Here is an 18216-nt window from a genome sequence, read left to right on the forward strand (position 1 = left end):
GTGCCGGCCCTGTGGAACGCCCTCCCATCAGATGTCAAAGAGAAAAACAGCTACCAGATTTTTAGAAGACATCTGAAGGCAGCCCTGTTTAGGGAGGCTTTTAATGTTTAATCGATTATTTTATTTTATTTTTCTGTTGGAAGCCGCCCAGAGTGGCTGGGGAAACCCAGCCAGATGGGCGGGGTATAATTAATAAATTATTATTTATTTATTTATTTATTTATTTATTTATTTATTTATTTATTTATTTATTTATTTATTTATTATTATTATTAGACTGTGACCAAACAGTGACAGCTGGAGGCTCCGATTCAGCACCTTCTCTCAGGGTGTCTTGCTGTATTAAGTGGGAAGGAATTGTTGTTTTCTTTGGGAGTTTATAATTTAAGGTGTTTTCATTCCACCTTAGATCCAATGAATTCACTGAAAGTCTTTCTTAGCAGTTGCCTTTCCTGATCACGTAGGGGGCAATCCAGGTGACAGATGGAAAAATTAGTCATGGGGATACAGTTCCTCATGACAAAAGTAAGGTCTCAACTGACTCCCACCTGCTTTGCTTCTTTTTTGGCTCTGGGGGAAAAAACACCTCTGAAACCCACTACAGCCCAATATGTCTCCAGTAATGCACTGTTAAGTTTTGGGCACCATGTTTGAGTTGTTGCTGTTGTTAATTTATTTATACCCCACCTTCTTCCCTGACAGGGATTCAAGGCGGCTTACAAATAAAAAGAAGAACAGCTAGAGACTTAGAGAAAAACCAATAATTAAAAAACAATTAAATTTGATACGAGTTAAGCCTATAAAGCAAACAGATAATTGCAATAAAAACAGCACAGCACCACCCCTTTCCTTAAAAGCAGTCAGTTCTCAAAAAGCCTGATGGAACAAGATTTGCTGTCACATGTGCCCTGCATTACCCTTGAGATCCTTGAATCCAAGTGTGCTGATATCTCTCATGCCTAGCTTTCTCCTTGCAGTGGGGCAGACCTGCTAGCGGTGAATGCAGATGGGAACATGCCATATGACCTGTGTGAAGATGAACCAACTCTAGACGTCATTGAGACCTGCATGGCATACCAGGGTAAGGCCCGGTTATGAGAAATGGGAGCTTCAGGTGTGGGCTTGTGTTGCTATTTGACATCTTCCTGTGGAGGTTGGTTGAATGTCCAGTGCAGGTGACTCCAGCGTCCCATCCCAGCATAGCTCATACCGTGTTTCCCACATTTTAAGACACCGTCTTATATTAATTTTACTCAAGAAAATAAGCCTATGGCTTATTTTCAGGGGGTGTCTTTTTAAAAAAATATTATTACTGTAAGTACCCCTCCTTACCGCGGCCAGCACTGCTGCTGTTGGGTCCCGCTGGCTCAGGGCGCACAGCAAGGAGGACGCCTCTGGCCAAAGGTTTAAGGGTGTGTGTGTGTCGGGAAGTTTCATTTGGCGGGGGGGGGGGAGTTGGAGGCACAATTTTCCTCCATTGCAGGGCCTTCGTGGTCCCTTCCAATTCCACAATTCTGTGAAACCGGAGGACATCATAGTCAATGTTGGCATATGATAAAGTTGACCCTAAGCAAACCAAGCCGAGAACGGATGGCACAGGCAGAAAAGTCCCTCCTCCCCTCCTCCCCTGACGCTGCGGTAGACCTGCTGGCGGTGCTGAGCGGGGGCCCGAGGCCGTAGAGCATGGCTCGCACAGGTGGCTGTAGCGGGAGCGCAGGGGCTGCCGTGGGGCTGAGCTGCAGCATGTGGGCGTCGCTGCTGTTGTTGCTGCTGCTACTGCTGAGGCTGGCGCCGGCGGGGGACATGCCCCCGTGCCTGTGCCCGTGGCGAGGGCGTTGGCCGGCTCGGCGCGCTGCGCTCGGCTGCTGCGCCGCACAGAGCACCGGATCAAGGAGCCGGTCCGCAGAGTTAGCGTCCAGCAGCGCCGCACGGAGCATCGCCTCCTCAATCCGGCATGGCGCTGCTGGGCGCTGACTCTGCAGACCGGCTCCTCGATCTGGTCCTCTGCGCAGCGCTGATCAGCGCCGACCCGACAGGCTGCCAGATCAAGGAAGCAGCCTGCTGGGTCGGTGCCCAGCACCAGATCGGGGAAGCTTCCCAGGGTTGGGGGGGGGGAAGAAAGAGGGAAAAGGTGTCGGCGGGGAGAGAAAATGTGCGAGTCCTCTCCCCTTTCTTTCCTGCTTAGCCGGCTTGCAGGCAAGCTGAAGCAATCGAGCCGACGTCTCTAATGACAGAACAGCCGTTTTCTCTCCCTGCCGACACCTTTTCCCTCTTTCTTTCCCCCCTCCCACCACCCTGGAAAGCGACGGAGGCGAGGATCAATTGCTTTGGCCCGGGGGTTGCCATTTTACAGGAACAAACGTGAAAAGAAAAAAGAGGCAACAAGCCCGGTCAGCGGCGTCTCCCTCCCTCACCCAAATGGAACTTCCCGACACCCCCCCCCAAACTTTGGCCAGAGGCGTCCTCGGGCCCCGTTCACACCTTCACTGCTGGGCACCGACCCTGCAGGTAGACCTATGTCTTATTTTCGGGGTATGTCTTATATTTTAAAAATCTTAAAAATCCTGCCATGGCTTACTTTATGACTACGGCTTAAAAAGGGGGAAACACGGTAGCAAGAATGATGAGAGCTGTAGTCCAGCTACAGCTGCAGAGCCACAGGTTCCCTCATCCCTGTAAAGGAAGAGCCATGCTTCTATTAGAAAATGTATTAGGGGCGGATGTGTGTTGCAGCACTTAAGCAGCAGAAGCACACAGCTTTCTAAGGCCAATATAAAAGCTAAACCTTCATGGCATTGTGTGACACTGCCGGGGTGTGTGTGTGTGTGTGTTATAATTTGTGAGCACCCAGGCCATGTTCTCTCATGAGCCAAACTGTTGGATTCTCTCTGGCAAGAGGCAATGATGGCCACCAATTTAGAGGAATTTAAAAGAGGATTAGACAAAGGCTAGGAATAATGGAAGCTGTAGTCTACCTGTTACCTTATCCCTGATCTAGCACATTATCTTTTTGCATACTTTGAAAATATTTAGGTTTAAGGTAGCTCTGTTCAGCTGCACAACTGCTGCACCAAACTTTAATTTCTTCCAGCAGTTTTGTGCCCAGTCCTGGGCAAAAGAAAACCACTTCCTGGAAGTAAACAAGGCAGTAGTCTCTCCCCATGCAGAGCTATGTGTGTGCCCTGGTGTTCCCCACATGTACATCAGAGCTGCTGAAGTCAGTGACTGCAGTCCAGCAGATTTATTTACGTATATCCGCCCCCTTAACCATTTTGATTACTATTTGCTGATTTTTTCCCCCATGTGTAGTCTAATGGGCTAGCTACATGTTATGTGCTAATAAAGGCATTATTAATTCTGTTGCTGCTGGGTTGCTTTTTTAAATAAAAACAAAAACTGCTCTGTTTGCTATTGGTGAGGAACAGAAAAGCAGCAGGGAGGTATGCTTAAACACAGCCAAATGGGGCGGGTTTTTATTATTATTATTTATTATTTTGTCATCCAGCTGTTTCTTTGCTCCAAATGCCTATTTCTCTCATCTGGCTTCCCCCCTGAATTTTTTTTAAAAAGTGTTTGTAAGTTGAAGCATGCGTCCTGGATCAGATTTATTTTAAAAAGCCGCTCTCCTATGCACATTTGCCTGTAACATGTATGTTAGCCTGTAAGCTAACCAAGCTATTTTCCCATAAAGTCAAATAGAACCTCATGCTGTTCCTACTCCTCTCCTTTCGCTCACTGTAGGAATAACACAGGAGAAAATCAATGAGACGCGAGCTGCGCCAGAACAGGCAATGGTTGACGATATTACAGAGATGATAGCAACAGGGCAGGATCTGAACAGGACCGATGCACAAGGTGCTACGCTGGTGAGCCATATTCTCACTGAATTATTATAAGAAGCTGGCTGCCTGCCTGCCGGACTTGTAAATCTTTGACATTTCCTTTATTGCTTTTTTGCTGTGGATCTTCTTGAAATGATGGATGTTCAGGATAGACAATTACTTTTTAAGAGGGCTGAAAGGAATATATTATTTTTATATTAGCCCAATCAAATCTTTATTATTATGGTTGATGGCCAGCATTAAGAAACCAGGATAAGAGGGTTATGTTGGTCTTATTTTAGTTATTCCATTTGTGTTTCACCTTTTCTCCAAGGAACTCAAGCTTCTCAATAGTTCCCCCCCTTTTTTTTCTCATGACAACCATGTGAGGTAGGTTAGCCTGGGTGTGTGTTAAAATACAAGACATGAGAGCTCCATGATCTGGTGTCCTGAAGCTTCTGTTTTTAGTTTTTAAAATTACTGCAAGGGTTTCTGTTTTGATTGGCCCTGCGACAATAGAGGAACGGTTGTATTTTACACAGCGGGGCAAATAGCAGCTTTGCAGGAGGTGATTTAGATCAGGGGGATTTTGCAAGGAGGGAACGGTTAACTCTCCCTCCCTCCCAAATCTGTAACTCTTCTAACGGAAAAATAGTTTGGTTAGTTTACAGCTTATTATTTTTTTTAAAAAAACTTCTGTACTTTGGCCCTAGATCAGGCACTGACAACACCCCCCCCCGGAATACTCCCTATACTCTGGACTGACCCAGTCAGACATCTGGGGCTCCTGATTAAATATTTATCCCCCCCCACCTTTTTACATCCTTCCTCTAAGCAGCTCCGCTTGGTGTGCAATGCAGGAGTTTATCTCACGACAGCGTCACTAAACCTCTCTGAGGGTTCGCCTGAGAGTTGGTGACTCGGGCAGCCTAAATCTGCAACACTTGTATATGCATTCTGCCATAGGAATTGCTCCAAGGACATCCTTCTGACTGAAAAAAAGCATAATTTCACCACTGGCACAAAATTGGAGGTCCTGATCGCTAAATACGCCTGGTTTTGTTACTGTAGTTAGGGGTTAGGGATTAACACAACATCGCATAAACTCATCCAGATAGGAACAGTTTGAGAGTGTGTTGAGTGTGTGTGTATCTCACCCTGTTTTACTGTGACGTCTTGGTAACAAAACAGGTGGCTACATAGTGTTCAGTGTGAGTTAATTCTGCAGGGTAGCTTTAAATTGATTCTCACACTCATCAGTGCTTAGAAGAACTATACCACGTTCATTTTTAATCTGGAATAAATACCATGATGTTTAAGATTAGGTTTATATGTTAAGAGCTGCCACCACCAACTCCTGAAATGTGGCAGGTCAGGTGTCCTTAATGCAATTGCTGGTTCTCATCAAATGCACAGGTTGCTGCACTTTATTAATTTTAGCATTCCATGGGATAATTGCTAGTTTTACTACCCCCCCCCCTTCCCTACAGAGGTGTACCTGGCACCTTCACTGCATATTTCCATCGTATGGTGAAGATGGATGCATATTTTTGGACCCACGCTGATCAAAATTTGTTTTAAACCATTCTTTATATTGTATTTAAAATTGTAGCAACCTTCACCAGGATCTTATGAGTGAAGATCAGTTTGTTTGTTTGTTTGTTTAATAATATTAATATCCACTTCAGTGAGGCATTTTAATTCAGGAAAACAGTATGGCAACATAGCTTCGTTTGTAGAGCAGAAGACTCTCAGGGCTGTGGGTTCAAGTCCCATGTTGGGGAGAAGATTCCTGCATTGCAGGGGGTTGGGACTAGATGACCCTCGCCGTGCCTTCCAGCTCTTCAGTTCTGCAACTCTACAATCTTAAACCTTCCTCCCCAGTACTTGGCCCTGATCCAAATGGTGGTGGTTTGCAGGGAGGCGGTACTGCTACACAGCCGTTCTAACAGAGGGAAAATGTGTTGGGAGATCCAGTTACATCTAGTTTGGCCCTAAGACAAGTTGTTTCAGTAGCAAAATTGATAATGAAATTCTGTTCTGCACATCAAGCTCTCGCAAGGAATGCAAGGAGCTTCTCTAGCATAGCAATGATCCATTCACTTGGAGCCCCCTATTGGTTTTGTGGAGTTCTGTCTCTTTGGCTGTTAATGGTGGGCTATGGATGAAATGGAATGGTCGTGGGTATTGAATTTATATCAAGCCTTGCTTATTTGGCTGGGCCAGTATTAGGAGCAAGAGCCACAAGGGTTGTGCCATTCTGGTGGAGCACACACTTTGCACACGGGTTCAATCCCCAGCATCTCCAAGTAAGGCTGGAAGAGACCAGGCAGACCAATGATCTGACTTGATATATGGCAACTTTGCTTGATATATGGCAACTTTGATATAATGCCATACTTTGCTTGGGGCAGTCTTGATTTTGTATTAGGGTCGGGTTATCCGAGCTTGGCAAAACATCTACAGATAATAAAGAGTCTTGTTGCTAGCTGTTCAGGTCCAGTGCTAAGGAATTAAGAGGCAATTGCCAATCATTTGCTTTGAGTTGGAAAGGCCTGGGAGCTGCGGCAATCTTAAAGGTAAAGGTAAAGGGACCCCTGACCATTAGGTCCAGTCGTGACCGACTCTGGGGTTGCGCGCTCATCTCGCATTATTGGCCGAGGGAGCTGGCATATAGCTTCGAGGTCATGTGGCCAGCATGACAAAGCCGCTTCTGGCAAACCAGAGCAGCACATGGAAACGCCATTTACGTTCCCGCTGTAGCGGTTCCTATTTATCTACTTGCATTTTGACGTGCTTTCGAACTGCTAGGTTGGCAGGAGCTGGGACCAAGCAACGGGAGCTCACCCCGTCACAGGGATTCGAAGCGCCAACCTTCTGATCAGCAAGCCCTAGGCTTAGTGGTTTAACCACAGCGCCACCTGGGTCCCAGGTGGCAATTTTAAGAACTCTTAATTGCTGAAACGGATGCAAAGCTGAATGAGGTATTGGTACAAGGAGCAGGAGCCCAGTTGAAAATGCAGCTTAGGTCTTTGGGATGTGCTTAATCCTTAAGGTCAGGCTCTAGGTTGTTTCAGGCTCAATATAAAAGGCATTGCCTTCTTCTCCTTCTCCTTCTAGTTGCATATAGCTGCAGCGAATGGCTACCTGCACGCAGCAGAGATTCTTCTGGACCATGGAGCAAGGCTGGACCTCAAGGACTGGGATGGCTGGGAGCCCCTCCATGCAGCTGCCTTCTGGGGACATGTACGTGTTTTGTTGCAAACCTTTACAAAGAGGGCAAGACCAACTCATGAGAAGTAGTTCCTCAAAGACTATTACCTACGATAGCTAAATAGAACCTCAATATCACTGGCTGGGGAGCAACCATGAATAGAGCCTTATACCCTACCTACCTCTGAGCTTCCCTGCTGTGGGGAAACAAGATGCTGCCGGACTTGACAAGGCCTTTTCCTTTTTTTAAAAAAAAAGATTTTTATTAATTTTCAAACAAGAAATACACAAACAAAACATATAATATAACACTGTCCCTTCATTTTCCCTCCACGCACCGGTCCACTTCTGCCACCAGTAGGACCCGTGTGCTTTAGGAAACAAAGGGGTCCATTTGTGAATTGAGTTCTGCTTCCCCCCTCCCTCCTCCCTCCATATCCCCCCCCCTGCCACTGAGAGAACAGGGAGGAAGGGGTTATGGGGATCTGCATCCCCCAACTCTTTCATAATCATATTAATTAACCTAAAAAAAAAGAAAAAGAAAAAAAGAAGGAAAAGAGAAAAACAAACAAAAGGAAAATTGGGAAGAGTTCAAACTTCCCAGTTCTTATTATTTTAACATCTTAATTGCGACTCCCTCGATAGTCTTCCTCATGGTTTTCCTGACAAATTCTGATTACTTGTGGCGAATTTTCCAACTCAGTTTCAAATCTTAATCTTATAATATTAACTCAATCCTCCTCCTTTTTCATGCTGCCCTCCCACAGGTCCCCTCCTGCCACAAGAGGTGCCTGCAGGGCACAGCACTTCCAAGGTTCCATTTCCTCCTCACCCCTCTGGGCACCCCCTGCCACTGAGTGCCTCAGAGTAAGGAGAGGAGGGCAGGCAGCTTTCTGCCTAAACACCTCACTTAACCTGCAATAATTTACAGTAACTTAAAAATTCTTTCCCAACCATTCTTATACTCCCTTAAGGAAACATAACTTTTTTTCCCTTTCTTTCTTACATTCCATCTCCTCTCCCTAAGTCTTTTTCCACCAATTGGTTCAGCATTTCCATTGTCATGCCAAGATTTCGAAGACCGTCTTTCAGAAACCAAAACAATACCTTTTAACTAAAGTTTTTACCCCACACCCATTCTTTCCCAAATCCATCTCCAGGCCTTTGCCCCCCCCCTGCCCCTGTCCTTCCCATCCCTCAAAAACCCCACTCCACATTTTAACCCCTCCAGGATCTTCAAATCCATTAGACTTTAAGTCCCTTTGTCTCTCATCTTCTTGTTCTGGTTGTTTTTCTTCCTTTTGGTTCATCCCAAACAGATTTGTCATAGTCCAAGTCCTCTTCCAGTTGTTTCTCCTCACACACAGTCTCAGAATCAGCAGTCTCCAAATTTAAATTATCCTCTAAGTCCTGGACTTGGACTTCAGTCTCAACTGGTAGTAAGTTGGGATGTTGCCGTTCCTTGTAAAAATCTTCCCATGACAGCAAGTAGTTCAGCACAGTCTCCTGGAAGGCTCGAGACAGCTTTGTTTTCATACCTCTCATAACCGCAGATAAACAGGGGGTAGGGAACAATGGGTACTGGAAAATTCCTTTCTCAGACGATCGACTCCATTTTGGCTGTTCTTTTTCTTAATTCTTAACTCAGTCCCAAATCCATTCTTACTTCCAATTTAAATAGTTCTTTCACATTTTCAAACAATTTTTCCTGTTCACAGCAGTGCAATCAATCCACCCGGTCTTTTGACAGTTTGACAGCTTTTGACAGCTGTCAAAACACTCTTCCCCTTAATGCCGCTGTACCTCAAGGGGTGCCGGACTCAGGGGCTGAGATGGTTCCAAAAAGTCTTTTTTCCCTCTCGGGTCCACAGTTTCAAATTCTTTCGTTAAACGGCTTAGGATTTTTTTTTTTCCAAACGCCTCCCAGTTTCCCATTAGGAAGAGACCGGCTTCCGTTTCTTTAAGTCTCTCCTATTTTCCAATCAGCAAATTTAGGATCCAGATCAAAGTTCCACTTACTTCTTTAGGAATCTTTAGTTTCAAATCGGAAGAATCCGCCGCTTGCCGGGTCAGGACTCGGAGCTTCGCTTCCCGGAGGTAAGATGTGGCCCAAAATGGCTCCCGCGGTTCAACCCCACCGGCTCACGATCGCTCTATTGAGCTCTCGGGCGGCGGGGGATCCGCCAAACGGAGCAGCCGCTGGACGCCTGAGTCATCGGAACTCTCGATCCGATGCTTTTACGGGGAGTCCGCTCGCTCTGCGGACTTCCCCCCCCCTCCGAGAAGCCAGGGACTTTGGCATGCGAAGTCCCTGCGTCCTTCTCACCGCCGCGACGAACCGGAAGGAGACAAGGCCTTTTCCTACCTGCTCCGGCCAGGTTGGAGCTGCAGTTCAAAACATATGGGGGCAGCAGCTTGGGAAAAGTTGGACTAAGATGGACTTTCTGTCTGATTCATCAGAGCTCTTCTTGCAGTGCTAACTTCATCTGTATGAGACATGGCTCTAGTGTTCAGAGGAGTAGTAAGAATTTTGCTTTCTTTCTTTTATTCCAGATGCATATGGCAGAGCTGTTGGTGTCTCACGGCGCAAGCTTGAGCGCCCGAACCACCATGGATGAGATGCCAATAGGTGAGCTGTAATTCTGCCTCCTTTTGCACTTTCCATTCTTTGGCAAATGCATATCCTGGCTCCCCATCTGAATATCAGTCTTCTGGGGGCATGTTCTTTACACCGCCACCCCTCACAAATTGCTGGGGAGGGGAGGAAATCTGAACCCAAGACTGGTTTGTGCACATGAATAAAAGAAGCTCATGTTTTCTGTTCTCAGTCCCAGGTGTTGCTGGGCTTGGAGTACTCCTACGGTAATAAAATACAATGTGTGAGCTGGGCACTGTAGTTACCAAGCAGTCTTTAGCTACATCATTGCAGGGCAGCTCAACTCAAGGGTTTGGTTTGTATTCCCTTTAGATCTCTGTGAAGAAGAAGAGTTTAAGGTTCTGCTCTTGGAGCTGAAGCATAAGCATGATGTCATTATGAAGTCTCAGATGAGGCACAAGTCCTCCTTGAGCAGAAGAACCTCCAGCACTGGAAGTAGAGGGTGAGTGAACAGAGAGAAGCCATGTTGGCTAGATGTATATTTCCATGCCTTAGTGCTTGGCGAGTCTGAGCTTCGTAGCCACTTAGTGGGATTTCCAACTAGCTGCAGTTGACTTTTGTAAGCTTAGTTTCAATAAATAAAAGCAGGTTCAGCAAGAAAGGCAACAGGGCAAATGCACACTGATTGCAAGGTGTAACTGAGAATGTGGGCTTGTGGTGGGGACAAAACCGATTTCCTACAAGAGATATTTTAGGAGGAAATCCTACAGTGTGCTTTATCGGGGACTAAAATTAACCTTAACCTTATTATTATGTTATATTGCACTGTTACCAAAATGTAGCAAAATAATATATCAGGTGGTTCTTGCTACCAAGACCTTACAAAAACAATTTTATCTGTGTTAGTTTTGAAATACAGATCTAAAAAAAGGAAGGGCGAGTAATGGGTTACAAGAAGTGAATCTGATCAAATGCAGTTGCATGTACGTAAGCTTTAGTTAAGGATGCAGTCTTATACATGCTCTAAGTCCCTTGATGGCAGTGAGATTTTCTTAGGCCTGCACAAGATTGTGTTGTGTTGAATTTGAGAACTAAGGGGGTAAGGATTCTTAACCTTTTTATATGCCTACAGTATATTGAGGGAAGACATACAGTTTGCTAGCATGGAATGAGAGCCACCTACTGACCGTTTAGCATCATGGGAACTAATGCTTTAGTTATGAATTTTGGAGCAATTACATGTCCTGGGCAAAAATATTATAGCAAATTTGCATATTTGCCTACTCACCATAATTTATGCAAGCATTTTAATGAATTCAGTAACTGCTGAACCTGCTGCACAAGTTGACAGATGTCAGGCTTGCGCATGGGATCTTTTGAATTCTTTTTGCTGCTGTCCTGAGATTCACAAGCTGCAGTCTTATCTAAAATATATACTCTTCATCCAGTTAAAGAATTCAAAATTTGAGTAACAGAACTTAAAGGAGCTCACAGCCTTTCCATGCAGAACTCCACTCCTGGGCTTTTCATTTCAGCTGTATAACTTAGGGTGTAAGGGGAATCATTTTGCTGCTGCTATTATTAAATATAACTAGGAGTCAGAATCCCCAGCTTATAACCTCCAGGTTGGATTACTGCAATATGCTATATGTGGGGCTGCCCTTGGCCCAGAAGCTGCAGCTAGTGCAAAATGCAGTGGCTTGGCTTCTCACTGAGGCAGGCAATTGCCACCATGTTATGGTACTGCTGAAAGGATTGCACTAGTCATGGCCAATAAGCTGCCGGGCTAAATTCTAAGAGATTTTTTCTGCACTGGTCCAGTAAAACGCTTGTGCTGTGCAGACCATAAACAGTTCTCTTTGCAGAGCATTAATCAAGCACAGCGGCTGGATTCTTGTTGTGGTAAAAACCTTGTAGCTTTGCCAGAAACGACCCACAGAAGCTCAACTTTCGAAGACAGCTTTATTGCAGACAGATAACAGAAACACCTCCAGAGCTTTCAGACATGACTGCTCCACACCCCACAGGCAAACAAAACAAACGCTCTATATATACTGAGCATCTTAACAACTTAACGACTTAACAACTTAAATCTTGTGACATTGCTACTTTGCCAGCGTCTTAGGTTTAAAGCCCTAACAAATTCAAGGTGTTTGTTCTTGTGTACAAAGCTCTATACAGCTTGGGGCGAGGGCATCAAAAATACTGCCTCACCCACCTTAAAAACAACAACTTTGAGTCATGGCTGTGAAAGTTGGGTGAGCTTAGCCCAAAGCAGCCCTGGCAGTTGAATCCCATAGGCCTAATCACTACTACTACAAATAACTACAAAGGTTGAAGAGTACTTTCCTTATTAACAAGCCCTGAAGATGCTTATATGCAACTTAGTGATTACTGTGAAACGCCTTGAAATATTCTGAAGGGCTGTTCACACTGGGAATGGAGCTACAGAACGAAATATCCGCTCCACTTCAGTGATTATCCTCTTCACAATCCCTCTCCTCTGCCCTGTTTTCTCCAGGAAAGTGGTACGGAGGGCAAGCCTTTCTGACCGAACCAACCTTTACAGAAAGGAGTACGAGAAGGAGGCCATCATCTGGCAGCAAATAGAATCTTCAGAAGAGCAGAGGACTTCCGGCTACAATGGTGACATCAGGGAGTCTTGCTCCAACCAAGAGAACACAGATCCAGTAAGGGGCAAAGTAATAGCTAACTAATCCTTCTGTTGGTGTGAAGGTATTTCCAGTACTCCAAAGTAGAGTGGAAGTTTCGTTATCCCAACAGCCTATGCTCCAACATGTGCTCATTTATCGCCTCATGCCGATCTCATGGGGTTGTCCCTCTCCCCCCATCCCGCCAATCCTGGAAGGTTTTGGATAACTTGACAAAAAGAATGGAAGCACACTGCCCTGTGTAGAACATCTCCTTATTGGCTTATGAGTGTTTTCACAAGCCAAGAAAAAGCCACGGGCTAGCATAACATAGCAGGCACGCATAGCCCCTTGGTGCATGGAAATCAGTAAGCATGAGCAAAAGGGCAGGGCCGTAGCTAGGGGGTGGTGAGGTGGGCCCCCACCAGGGGCGCAGGTGATGGGGGGGCCACAAAATCAGCTAAAATATGTCCATAAATGAGTTTGACCAAACTGCGGGAGGCAGTGGAAGACAGGAGTGCCTGGCGTGCTATGGTCCATGGGGTCACAAAGAGTCGGACATGACTAAATGACTAAACAACAACAACAACAATGTCCATAAATATAAATATTGATTATTGCCTCATAAGAAATGGTTTTAAATAGAGGGTGAATTGAATGGGGGGGGGGTTGGAGGAGAGGCAGAAAGAAGAGCTAATTTGTTTGTGGCTAGGGGGCTCAATTTGGACGGTTCTGCCAGGGGCGCAAGATCACCTAGCTACAGCTCTGGCAAAGGGTCAGTCAAATGATGAATGGTCGGTCATGGCTGAGCCTTTTTCATTTTATTTTCTGTTTCAGAACTCTCCAGCAGATTCACCCACAGTCCTTCCGGAGCTGGTAACCAAGAGCACGCAATGTAACTCAGAAACTCTCCTCCAGAACGGGCTCAACTTATCCTCTGCCACTTACCAATACTCTATCCCTAATGGAGATGTTTGGAAAATGCATTCTGCCCTGGACAATGAGGCAGGCCAAGCCCTGCCCTATGAAACCCCCGGAGTCCCCGACTCTCATCAGATCTGGGGGGGCTACAAAGAAAGGAGCCACCAAACCCTCGCGGAGCTGAAACGGCAGCGGGCAGCAGCGAAGCTTCTCAACCACCCCTTCATCAGCACACACTTTGGGAGCAACGGGGGCAGCGCAGCTGAGAACGGGGGAGAAGCGAAAGAGCACCTCATTAGCTCCAGGACTCCTTCCTATACGTCCAATGGGACTTCAGTTTATTACACAGTGTCGAGCGGTGACCCACCTCTCTTAAAATTCAAAGCTCCCATGGAAGAAATGGAGGAGAAGGTGCACGGCTGCTGCAGGATTTCCTGATCCGATTTCATTGCTAACCAGCGGAGATGCTAAGCTGGGTGGCCATGTTGCGTCCTCTGCTGAACGGGAGAATCTGGATCAGTCATCTCAGGCCAGGCTGTACCAGGCTTACTCATTTTTAGTACCTTACTTTGCTTTTGCAATTCCATTAAAAAATCAAGCAAGTGTAGGTGGCAGAGAAAAATCCAGGACAGCTCCTTATTGCATACTCTTGTCCACACGATTATATATATATATATATATATAATTACATCCATGTGATTGCAAACCCCATCTCTCTTTCTGACCTTCTTGGGCCACCGTGCTCCTGAAAAATGGCACTTTGGGAACAGACCCTCTCAACACATCCTTGGTGCACCCATTACCAAAGGTATGCGATCCAAACCCGAGCACTTTTACAAGCAGCGTAGGTGGACTGTTGAAGAACTCACTTTGCCTACACAAATGTGAGGTTTTTGCACACAGAAGACATATGCACTTTACTCCAGCAACCAGTCTGAAAATTTAGACTGTTCTGTGACAACACAGTTGGGGACACTGAGCCATCCTGTTGCCAATTTTTTGAGCCACCATTCCCTGCTGTGCTCTTTGTACAAAAACAGAGCGTTGGATAGGTCTTCTCTGCAAGCGGCAACTCTATTACAATTGGGTGGGATATCCTGAGCTCCTTAGAGGAGTGAAACAGCTAAAAGGGATTAATGGTTCACACATAACCTCCATTGCAGTCTTTTCACTTCGCACTTGGGCATAATGTGACACACAGCTGGCAAATTCAACTTTAAGTTCATCATATTTCATCACAGAGCAGCTGTGTTTGGATTTCCCCCCACAAACCACTGTTGGGGAAAGAGTGGGGTGGATGGGATCTTCTTCCATTTGTCTAAACATTATTTCTTGTCACTTGGACTGTTGTAATTGTATTTTTGGTTAGCCCATGCTTACTATGCCTAAGGGAGTATTTGAAATGGCTCTTGAACATTAAAGTTGGTGGCCTGTTTTGTTTTGGCAAACTCTCCCTGCTCTGCTGTGATTCTCATAACATCCTCTGATATTTACAATTTCTGGCTTTTCTCAGCTATTCCTCCTACCAGGGTTACTAAATAAGGTTTGGAAACACTCAGCTGTTTAAAAATATAGGTAGTACTATACATTGGAGAAGATGCAGGGCCATCAATGAAAATTGCTGCGTTGAGTTCTCCTCTACCATAACATGCAGCAGTAACATTTATCCCATGTTGTGGTGTCATGACATTGTGCAAGAAATAGCAGGTCTCATGGAAAGCCAGCCTCATATCATCTGTCTCGTGTAATTCTGCTCGCATGGGAAGCTCTTGACAGTGAACAAAAGCCATCACATAGCAATAAGAATAATAACCAAGGGCTGGAAGCAAATCCTGCGGCCAAAAAGAAGTCTTTGCTTTTACTTCATGTTTTTGCTTGCCTATAACAACGCTGCTCATTGAAGGTCTTCAGAATGAGTAGCCTCTCCTTTTGCCACACCATTGTGCAAGATGTGGCATTCATCTTAAATCCCCCAAACAGCAGTTTTATTGACTTCTGAAAGGCTGCTTAGTTTTGCATGTGCTGTGCAGTCTCATCTCTTATAGACTTAGAATTCTTTCTCTGACAGCTCAAAGACCATGTCACTGCGGCATCCATTTTGAGAGCGAGGCCTAGCTTTTCCTTTAGGGCAAAAACAATATACAATGCACAGCATAGCTATCTAAGATGGCTGACTTGCCATCTCAACTTCTGCAGAATACATTGCTGCTGCAGTGACATTTAAAGCAGCTGTAGGCCATGTGCAGTTCCCAATCTCCAAGTGGGTGAATCTCTCAAGGGGGCTCAGTATATACCTTGAGTTGGGTTTCCTTGGGATGTTGGTCACTGGAGGTTGGTGGTGGTGTCTTTGTGATACATTGCTTTATAACACACATACAGGTTGAGCATAAGATAAAAGGGCTCACATCATTAACACTCCAACAGAACTTGATTTCCTAATAGTTTATTTTGGGGGCGGACTTTTTTTGGTGGTTATGGGTCATCACAGTCATTGCTTTGGTTTCTCATTGAGTGAAATCAGGCCTTTGTATGTTCATTGTCCTCAGTGACAAAGTTAGACCAGCTCCCTTCTTTCCTCCTTGCTCCCAGCCAGAGGAAGTGACATGTGAGAGCTGAGCCCCGATTCCCGAATGGCTCTTCCCTTCCAGAATCACTGATCCATTGAGACATCTCTTTAACCAAGTCGGGTCCTTGACCATTCTGCCAGGGCCATCAAGAGAATCTTAAAACAATTCTGTTTGTCACATCTACTTTTCTTCTTACCCAACTCCACAAAGAACCACGAGGCTGTGAGGAATCCCAGCATCTTGGCTAGCCATCACCAACCTAGAACGTGGCAATATATGGACCAAGTATAAACAGTGGAGGGAAAACAACTATAGCCACTTTCTGCTCTAGTATGGGCAGGATTCAACCAATGAGTCACAGCAGCGGAAGCCCACAGAAAGACCACCACTTGTGTAACAGGGCTTCCCCCACTTCCCTCCACTGTGCCACCTGAAAGTGGCTTGGAGGGTTGTGAGAACCTGCACAACACATGGAGGAGATCACTCCAGCTAGCAAGCTGAAATGCTTGCCCTGATGGAATTATCTATCATAGTGCAACATTAAATCCCTCCATATATGTCTTGGGTCTAGGCCACATACCTGCCTAAATGTGATGTGTAAATAAGTGTCAGAGTATGACAGCAATAACGGTTTTTTTTAAAGTGATTTTGTTTCTGGAGCTAGAGCTGAGAAAACTAGGAAAATAATTGAAGATTGTACGCACAACGGAGTAAACTTTTACTTGCAAAAACTCAGCTCAGTTAATCAGGTTGTGCTTAGTCCATTCTTTTTTTTTAAAACATAATTTTTATTGATTTTACAAATTACAAAAGATGGTACATACATATACACCTTTTCCACCTTCTTCCCACCCCCCTCCATGGGTCCTCCCCTGCCACAGAAGTATCCCACGCAGGTGAACAGTCAGAAGTGGTCCATTTTATGATTGGGTTTCTGTCCTCCTCCCCCTCCCCTGCCCCCGAAGCCCCCCCCTGCCACCAGGGAGCTCCAGTGAACCAGGGCAGTACGCAGGAGTTCATCCATCCAACCATCTATTGTCATACCAAAAAAAAAGAGAATACAAAAAGAGAAAAAGAGAAAAAAGAGAAGAAAAAAAAAGACAAAAAGGAAAAAAGACAAAAAAAAATTCATCATAATTGTTAAATTCATAATTGTTAAACCATATTTTGTGGGCTTCCCCACCCTCCCCCCTTCCCCGGTTTTCCTCCCTTATTTATCATCTTCAACAGTTTCATAGTTCATATTTTATAACATACACCTTTATATCTTGTACCACTTTTAAACTAACTATTATCATTTTCGCCTATTGTCCAATCACTGAGAAATCAAACTCCCATTTTTTCTTCCCGTGCCTAATTTTTACCCCTCTATAGGCCTCCATATTTTCACCTTTTTCCAGAATCAATTCACTTTTTAAACCTATAATTATTCCCAAACTAACCTTACACCCCCCCGAGTACCGGCTCCACTCCACCAATCCAGCAGGTTCCATAGTCAGCAGTCCAGTTATAGTCCTATTAACCCATCCTTACAATCACAACTTCACTTTCCCTTCACCCCACCCCCTGTTTACAGTCTTTTGCCATCCAGGCCTCCATATCAGACCCCTGAGCTTCTTCTCTTCTCTGCTTAATTTTTCCTTCTTCCCTGTGGTCATTCTGGAGTTCCAGTAAGTCCAATCGTGCCCCCCTCGAAGGGGAGGCACTCCATCCAACTTTTTGTAGAGTAAAATCATCATTTTTTTCGTGATGGGCTTCATTTTGTGTTAAGTCATCACAGTCCTCATCATTGTCATTCTCACATTCGTCTTCTTCAGTTTCAAAAGCTTCATCTTCTAAGAAATCATATTCTGCCATCATCATCTGGAATTGTTGCTGTAACACTTGCCGTTGTGTCTCCTCTTGACATAGTTCTATTCTTGCTTCCCACATTAAGGTCAAAACAGTCCGCTGAAACTCAGGCGGGTACCTTTTTGTTGACATAGTTCAGTCCTGTCAAGGTCAAAACTTGTCACATGGGGTGGAATATAATCGCAGTCTATTTTCTCGACTCCATTTTAACAAGCTGGCTGCATTCTTAAAAATAAAGTTCGAACTCACATTTCAAAAGTATATAAACCAAAAAAGAATTTCCAAAAAGTCCAGAGATAAAGATAGAAATAGAATTTAACTATAAATCCTGATCAACTCACTGGATTGTCTGGGCTGCCGGCTCCTGAGGAACAGAAAGGTCTTTCTTAGTCTTAACTTCTTTCTGCAGGGCAATCACAACCACAGTCTCTCTCCCCTTTTACCCTGCATTTAGGGGAGATTCTCTTTGATGCCTTTGAGGAATCCTTTTAAGTTGAAATCTTCTGTTTACGGCTTCGGGTTTCTGTTTACTGTCTCTTATGTTACCGTAGGGGGGGGTGGCTTCCTCTTTTCCCCTCTCTCCCAGGTCCAAATTG

The 18216-nt window shown here is 45.1% G+C and overlaps 1 protein-coding gene across 3 annotated transcripts in view; it reads left to right on the forward strand.

The window, feature by feature from the left end:
- The window catches only part of PPP1R16B (protein phosphatase 1 regulatory subunit 16B), a 116007-nt gene extending 99474 nt beyond the window's left edge, over positions 1 to 16533 (forward strand). For all 3 annotated transcript variants that reach the window (XM_035121657.2, XM_035121660.2, XM_035121658.2), the window contains 7 exons: positions 978 to 1081; positions 3742 to 3866; positions 6942 to 7067; positions 9588 to 9663; positions 10003 to 10132; positions 12152 to 12320; positions 13119 to 16533. In XM_035121657.2, coding sequence (XP_034977548.1) covers positions 978 to 1081; positions 3742 to 3866; positions 6942 to 7067; positions 9588 to 9663; positions 10003 to 10132; positions 12152 to 12320; positions 13119 to 13640 — 1252 coding nt within the window. In that variant the 3' untranslated portion in view covers positions 13641 to 16533. The remainder of the gene's footprint in view (positions 1 to 977; positions 1082 to 3741; positions 3867 to 6941; positions 7068 to 9587; positions 9664 to 10002; positions 10133 to 12151; positions 12321 to 13118) is intronic.
- The last annotated feature ends 1683 nt before the right edge of the window (positions 16534 to 18216 follow it).

The sequence above is a fragment of the Zootoca vivipara genome, chromosome 7 (genome assembly GCF_963506605.1).
Source record: "Zootoca vivipara chromosome 7, rZooViv1.1, whole genome shotgun sequence".
NCBI classification, from domain to species: Eukaryota; Metazoa; Chordata; class Lepidosauria; order Squamata; family Lacertidae; genus Zootoca; species Zootoca vivipara.